The 7,578-nt window shown below is 52.9% G+C and overlaps 1 protein-coding gene across 4 annotated transcripts; it reads right to left on the minus strand.

Moving 5' to 3' along the window:
• Window positions 1-1,013: 1,013 nt before the first annotated feature.
• GHRL (ghrelin and obestatin prepropeptide) lies at window positions 1,014-6,241 on the minus strand. 4 transcript variants are annotated; one of them, XM_049641003.1, is made up of 6 exons: window positions 5,874-6,240; window positions 5,321-5,442; window positions 4,965-5,078; window positions 1,915-2,023; window positions 1,729-1,771; window positions 1,019-1,124 (listed from the first exon to the last, which is right to left on the minus strand). In XM_049641003.1, exons 2-6 carry the CDS (start codon window positions 5,426-5,428, stop codon window positions 1,109-1,111), a joined length of 390 nt encoding a protein of 129 aa, XP_049496960.1. In that variant the 5' UTR covers window positions 5,429-5,442; window positions 5,874-6,240; the 3' UTR covers window positions 1,019-1,108. The 4 variants fall into 4 exon arrangements, with proteins under 4 accessions (XP_049496962.1, XP_049496961.1, XP_049496960.1 ...); XM_049641002.1 differs by having other exon boundaries at window positions 4,965-5,081; XM_049641005.1 differs by lacking the exon at window positions 1,729-1,771 and having other exon boundaries at window positions 1,014-1,124; window positions 5,874-6,241.
• Window positions 6,242-7,578: the final 1,337 nt, after the last annotated feature.

The raw sequence follows: 7,578 nt of genomic DNA on the forward strand, positions 1-7,578 counted from the left end.
GCAGTTGGATTTCAGTGTGCCTGCCAAGTGTGATCAGTGGTTAGTGCCAGTGGGGCTGTGCCTTCAGTGCCAGGCGATGATAGTTTTACTCGAGAAGATACGTGGCTCCTCCAGCACCCTGACAAAGGCTTTTCCGGGCTCTGCATGTTACCCCAACTCCGTGCAGAGGGTCGGCCTACATGTTTCTAATAGGTATTGGCAGTGCTTATATTTGGAGCCTCCTCGTTCTTTACCTTTTTCTCTCCTTAGTGATTCACGCATCATCTGTCATCACCAGCTCTTCAAAGACAGTTCACACGGTTTACGTGGAAGTGTAAATCACTGATAACTGACATTCCTCCCGAGAAGGCTGGTATCTTTGGTGGAACTAAGTTGTGGAACTTAAGGATCAAGTCTCAATTCAGCTGTGAGCTGGAGTTGAAAGTGTTTAGGAACACCTGCCTGGTATCAGCGAAGTACCCCGAGGCAGTGCCCAGCCTGGCCTACGTGAGGTGGCATCTGCTTTGCCGTGTCTTTTCGGGAGAGGACAGGGAGGAAGGAGAAATGGTTATTTCAGCCCTGTCTAGCAGTGGCTAGTAGCCGTTGTAAGCACCCCAGTTATGTATAACTTCATACTCATGCCTTCACATTCCCAGGATCCTGTTCTGATCTTGGATGTCACTTCAGTGGATGTTGGCTCTGATAATGTCACCTGAAGTTTCCTGGTCCCCCATCCTTGCTGATTGCTAAATAGCTCTCATTGTAACTTCACTGTGCTCAGGAAGCTGTGGTATTTTAAAAAAAAAACTGTCTTCTGTTCCCTCCCTTTCTTCTCCCCTCCCTCTCTTGGTTTCCTAAGTATGCACACCTGCCTTACTACCTATCCCTCCTTGCTCTTCGTACTGACCATAGATTAAAAAAAAAAATTTTTTTTTTTCAATGAAATGTGAAGTTTTCCTCTGGTGAAATAAATTTCCATTTTGAACATTCGGCATACAGCATGAATGTTTATTCACCTCTTAAGCTAGTACCACTCAGAACTGGGTGTTGTTGCAGAAACAGTTTAAAAGCCAGGTGGGTGCTGTCAGGTTGGGAGGAAAGCAAGTGGGTCGTTCTAGTGGATGATCACTCATCTGCCAGGACCTCTGAAAAGGAAGAGGTCAAAATTCAGTGTCCACTGTCCTGCCAGTGCCATCATAGATGGCTTTTCTTCCACAATGGCGATGTCGGAGGTAGTGTGTTGTAATGCGGGGAGGAGGCATTGGCCTTGGCGTGTGGACTGTGTGAGTTGATCTTGTCACCTAAAAGCCGAGCCTCGGTTTCCTTCTCTGCACCCCCCAGGTAAGTGCCATGCTCCCTGCCTACCTCATGTGGTTGGTGGGGGTACAGGGTGACACCGTGTTAGTTAGGGAAGTGCTTTGCAGGTTGTAATGTGCTTCCAAAGGCAGGTGTTGGCCCCCGTGACCAGGAACAAATTGAATGGTTTGTTTTTATAAGCCAAGAAGGGATTCAGAACAAAAGCAAGAAATCTTTGCTTCACTGGCTGCAGAAGAGCCTATTCTGATGATAGCACTAATTCCTTTTGTTCACGAGGTGAAGTTATATAATAAAGGTATAATTTTATGCACTCACAGTGAGTGTTAGCTGCATTTTATGGTTAGGATATTGGGGTTCCCTGGGCCCCAAAGTTAGTGTGCTAGTTCTTGGAACATAGCGAGCGTGCTCTTGAAATACAAAGACTGTGTTCACCTCTCTTCTGAGCCACTTGGAAATCCCAGCCCAGTCTGCTCTCCTGCAGACATTTGGGAAGGAAGAATTAGAAGCTCTTTGTGAGGCAGTGGTAGGGGAAGAAAACTTCTCTTGTGTCACCCATAGGCTGAGCTCCATTTGGGACTCCATGGAGACTGAAGTGACCTGACTGGGGCAATGACTTACCATCAGCCTCTTCCCAAAGGACGTCCTGAAGAAACTTCCCCAGCGCCTGGCCATGCTGGTGGTACTGAGCCCCTGACAGCTTGATTCCAACATCAAAAGGGGCATTGAACTAGGAGGAGGGGTGGGGAAGACCCAGGAAGTGTCAGAGGTCACACCCTCCCACCTCTGCCCCAAACACACAGACCTCCCAAAGGATTTCCTGGGCTCTCCGGGTCTCATCACAGGGACAGGGAGAGAGGAGGGTGTGCGGGCCCAGCAGGTGCCAATGAGAGGCCGCTCAGCCAGATTACTCGCCTTCTTAGGCCTGTTCTTCCCGCCCCTGCCATCTTCAGACTTACCTTGTACTCTTTGCTTACCTCTAGTGAGGTTGCTCATAAAAGCTATGGGGTTCCCGAGATTGCTCCCACTCCCCCTTGTAATTTTGGAAGACCTAAGTTTGAGGTTGCCAATGGTAGAATTTCAGACTCCAGTAGGGAGACCGGGAGGACAGTGGGTCTCGCCAGTGTCCTAGCAGTAGCCCGGGTGGTGGTCCCTGCCCCTCATCTGCCCCCACCTCCTCTCCCAGCCATTCTTCCTCTCCTGGGCACAGGTCTTTCCTTGTTCCATGGGAAGTTAGACAAGAAGCTGACCTTTGCCTGGAAAGATGCTCTGAGCCAAGTGCTCCCTTCTTTCTGTGCCTCTGTCTCTTCCCTTCTCCAGGGGAGCACCCTATTTTCCCAGCTCTGTCAGCACTCTAGCAAATGATTTATTGAAGCTCAGCTTTGGGTAAATGGGGAAGAGCTCTGTTTGCAGCCACATCATGGATTCCCCTACTTAAGAGCAGACTATATCGTTATCTCTGTTCCTCTAGTAGCTGCCTTGGTACCTGGCAACCTGCATGCTGGTCACCGAGATGTCTGAACAAGTCACTGAGGGGATCCTGGTGGTGGGAGGGAGCCTTTGGTCATTGGTCCTTCTGCCGCCTGCCCTGGAGCCTCGTCCAGTCCAGGGCTGCAGTGACGCCCAGCGTGGAGCCCCCTTGTCTCCGCCAGGCTGGCCCAAGGCCTTGCCTCCGCGCCGGGTGCAGTCCTCCGGGCCTCTCTGCCAGCAGGTACCGCCGTTATTCTCATTTCACACATGAGCAGACGTGCTCCAAGAGGTTGTGAGAAAAACAAATAGCTGCTTGTTGAAAAAACTGACCTTCCTCGTCTCCACTGTGAAGGTGGAGAGAGTGGGGAAGGACATGATTGATATTTTAGGAAACTTTGGCCCGTCTGTTCTCTCCCATGGGCAATTATTTCTTTCTCTTCCATCCTGTGGCTGACAGGTGACCTGAATAGACTTCTTGGGAACCACATGAGCATGGGTCTGGGGGCCTGCTGGCTGGCAGGGCACCTGGAACTGGGCGGCCACATGGCAACTGCTGATGGGGAGGTTTGCTTCTGGTGACTTGAAAAGGCCCATTTGGCCTCAGTGCCTCATGAGTTCTGTCAGGGATGGGGGGCGCCGGGGGAAAGGACAGGACTTGGTCTCAAAAGTCTTACGGCTCTGAAAGCCGATTCCAGGAGGAATGTGTCTGGGGGACGGTGGGGGCCTGGGATGGGACAGGTGGAGCCCCAGTGCAGGAGGGGCTCAGGCAGTAGGTCCAGAGCCCTGCAGCCAGGGATGCAGGCCTCCCCACCTCTGTCAGCTCCAGATTTCGGGTTCTAGTTGAGGCAGCACAGTCCACCTCTTCCAAGGCCAGCCTTTGTGGGAACTGGAAACTTCTAGTCATCCCATCTCTGCCTTGAGTCATCAAGCCACTGAAACCTCTTCCCTGTCTGGGCAAAGTGAGCATAGCCCGACTGGGGTGAGTGTCAGCCACAGGGGCTGCCGGTCTCACCAGGAAATTCCCCGGTTTGAGGATTTGTAGGAATCGAATGGGGCTCTCACATGTGGTGTGGAGGAGGCACCTGAGAGCACCCCTTGGTTCTGCTGAGGGTCCGAGAGCAGGGGTTGGGAGCTCATCCTTTGCTAGAAGAAGCTGGCGGGAGGGAGGGAGGCCAAGGCAGGGCACACTCCAGCTTCTCGGGCCAGAAGAGACCAGGGAGAGGCGTTCTTAGGCCACTGTGCATGCTCCGTTTGCCAGACCAGTGAGGGGAAGGGGGGCTTGGGAGCTGGAGTCAGCCGTGACTGCAGGTCCCGCCTCTGCCACACACTGGCTGTGGCGTGTCAGGCACGTGTGCTCACCTGTCTGAACTTCTTTTCCTTGTCTCTACCACAAGGGCAATAATGTCAGCCCTACTTACCTCACAGGTTGTTGTAGAGATTAAATGGTGTGTGATAAGGGAAAGACAGTTTGCAGATGAGATCCTGGTCAATAGACACAAGCAGTGCGATAATTAAGGACGCCCCCAGGGGAATTCTGGTTCCACTGCATGGAGGTGTCTGTCATCTGAATGCTTGTCAGAACCATCGCCTTAACCACAGCCAGCCTTTCAGGAAAGTTGCATAGAGAACCCCTACAAAATCCCTTTACTCCCTCTCTGTCCTCATGTTCTCTTTATTTCCAAGCTTGCTCCTCACCTCGGGCAGGATTTGTCGGAGCCACGATAAGCCCCACCAATCCTGTCGTCTACAGATGGGGGTTGGTGAGGGGCCACCAGAGATGGGCTGGCGGTAGCTGGCCTGTCCAGGGTGCTGTCTGCATACACTCCAGCCCCAGGAAAGGCTGGAGAGGCCCAGAGGCCACGAGTTTTCTGTGGGGAAATGCCTTCAGTCCATGACCAGCCGACTCTCGCTGGCTGTCTTGGCAACATGCGTGCTGGCTCCCCTTTGAAATCATCTGGTGTCAGCTAGCACCCCTGCTGTCCTGCTCATGGCTCTGGTCCTGTCCCGTTCTGTTGTAGCAAAGTCCTTTCTCTTAGACTTCTGCCTCCTGATGGGAAAAGACCTGGAGCCAGTTCAGGGTCAACTGTTTTGTGCTATTTTATATTTTGTAAGTAGTCGGTAGGTGGATCCCTATTCATAGCCTGCCCTCCTCCCTCCTCCCGTCCACTGCCACAAAAGCATAAAACTGCAGAGGAACCAACCCGGATTTCTAGTTCATCCTCTGCCCCTTCCACTTGACTTGTGTCTTCTGGGTGGATCAAGCCTTCTAGAGCTCGGGGCTGCAGTTTGGCTGGTGGCTTCTTGGACTCCTTTCTCTGCTGGAAAGAGGTATTCTCTTTTTAGGGCCCCAACCCTCTCCCTCTCCCCCGTATACTTCTGGAAGCAGAGTGAGGTGTGAACCTATGGTCAGACCCAGATTCCTCCTTTGTGCTCTTGGAGATAGCTGAAGCCCAGAGAGTTTGAGCCACTGCCCAGGTCACACAGCTGGCAGCTACATGGCAAGGCTGGGATGAGATACCCCAATTCGAATGTGGGGCTTTGTGGGGAGACATCTTACCTGTACTTTCTGGTGTTCGGGGCTTAGGAAGCTGGAGCCTGCCATGGCCAAGTCTGCCCACAGCACGCTGAAGAGCAGCAGGCTGCACATGGTCCCCGGGGAGGGCATGGTGTCAGGTGGGCCTGGAGGACAGATGGTCTCCAGGCAGTGGGCCCTCCCCTGTCTCCCTGTACCCCAGATCTGGTGAGGGGACTTGGCCCTGGGATGTCACTGCAGAGTAGAGAAGCTCTTCCTACCCCTGAGAGAGGGGCTCCCTCTGTTCACTGCCCCAGGTAGAAGCGAATTAAAGGATGTGTGCCCTCTATTCCCAGGCTGTTGAGCAGTGAGACTCCCCATGTTTGTCCTGGGCCCCAGGGAGCTTGTGCTAAATTTCTTAATGAAGGATCATGAAGCTGGGCCAGCAGGGTCCCCGGGGGATACGGGGGCTTGGGGGGCTCCAGCCGCCCCACGTTGTGCAGCCTCCCCTTTGTTCAGTTGGGCCTGTGAATGGCCAGCAGTCACAGTAAATTAAACCCATAAACCCACACACGAAGAGTAGAGAGAGAGTACCTACCTGGGGTTCCTGGTGGAAGTGGTGCCCGGTAGCTGTCTGGTCCTTATGTAGGAAGCCCTGTGTTTGTTTTAAACTAGCAACCCCTTCCTAACTTCCTGTGGCTGCTTTACATTCTTTGGGAACTCATATGCTCGTGTCCTCTGGGTAGAAATCAGCAGTGGAGGTCACATGCTCGGAGAGATTGCTGCGTTGGCACCTGCTCCAGCTGTCACCAAGTGGTCCCAACTCTGGTTCAGGTGGGAGGGGGGAGGCGGCTCAGGGGTCCAGGTCAGCTTTGCTGTTCTCTGCTGCTCTGCATACTCCCCTTCTGAAATTCCTCTTCTTCCTGGCTAGAATGAGGTGATGGTTACCAGATTTTTAAGAGTTTTTCCAGCCCCAACATGTTATTTTCTGTGACTGATGCTGCTTTGGCTTCCACAAACCTCTGGAGCTCATAGGGATCCTGACTCCGGAAAGTTTCATGCTTCCCCAAGCAGGGAAGTGCCATGATAGAATGAGGAGTTTGCTGGGAGGGACAGTGACACAGGCTCCTGACTGTCCTTTCAGAGGAGGAGGCGTGGGGATCGTTTCCAGAATGCGTCGGTTTGCCTTGGTGTTTCCTGACGTCTTGCCTTGTCTCCCTTCCCCTAGCCACGTTCTGAGAGGGAACAGACTGGCCCTGGAGGGAGAAGAGCTATGGCCCAGTGCTGGCACAGGTGACTACTCCCAGGGTGATGGGCCCCAGGCAGATGACTAGTAATCTGCCTTGTGTCAGAGCCGCTCCTCAGAGTGGCTTTGAGGATGACATGAGGTGATGGATGTGAAAATCTTCTGAGGTGTCATGCACATGACTGCCCCTTCTGTTCTGGCCAGTGGGATTTGCAAGTGTATGCTGTGGTCACACGTTCTTGGATGATGAGTTAATTAACATCACAGGGGAATCCTTCCCTGTCTGGAGAGCTTCATCTAATTGGATGCCCAGGCAGTGACTCCTAAGGGCTAAATGAGTTGCCTCCACAGAAATTGTAGCATTTCTGAGCAGGAACTCTCTTCGTGCTGGGGCTCAGGGGCTCAGAGCTGGGAGATCAGGAAGGGCTCCTTGAAACAGGCAGAAGGTGAAAATGGAAGGGAGGGCATCACCCGGTGTGAGCAAAGGTGAACAGAAGGCGTGGGTGTATGTAGAGCGTTTGGGGTAAAGATTAGAAAGTTGGCTGCCTTGGATGAGGGTGTCCGTGGGCGGGGGGGAGGGTGTCATCAGGAGAGGCCTAGAAGATGGTTCTGGGTCAGGTTATACACGGTCTTGAAGGCCTTGCTAGTTCAAGGAATTTGGGCGTTTTCTGCAGGAGGGAGGCCCCGGAAGGTTCTTGAACAGAGGAGTGACAGGATTGTGGAATACAAGAGTTGGGAAGACCTTGAAGAGCTGGGAGGCTGAGCTTTGATTTCACTGGAAGGAACCCTGAACACCAAAAAGGCCCCAGTCCCCTCAAAGCCACACAGCCTTCAGTGGCAGATGCTGGCTTTCCAGGTTCCTGGCTGCTAGGTCAGTGTCTTCCCTGATAGACCATCCTGATTGCACAGCAAACCTGGGATTCCAGAAAAATCTTGCTGTGAGAGGGGTGGGATTGGGGCAGGGGATGCAGTTAGGCTATCAAGGCAATAGAAGGCTGATCATCAAATGACTGGCCACCTGACTTAAAGGGGGCACTGGACCCTTGTAGAGTCTCTA

This window comes from Panthera uncia, chromosome A2, assembly GCF_023721935.1.
Source record: "Panthera uncia isolate 11264 chromosome A2, Puncia_PCG_1.0, whole genome shotgun sequence".
NCBI classification, from domain to species: domain Eukaryota; kingdom Metazoa; phylum Chordata; class Mammalia; order Carnivora; family Felidae; genus Panthera; species Panthera uncia.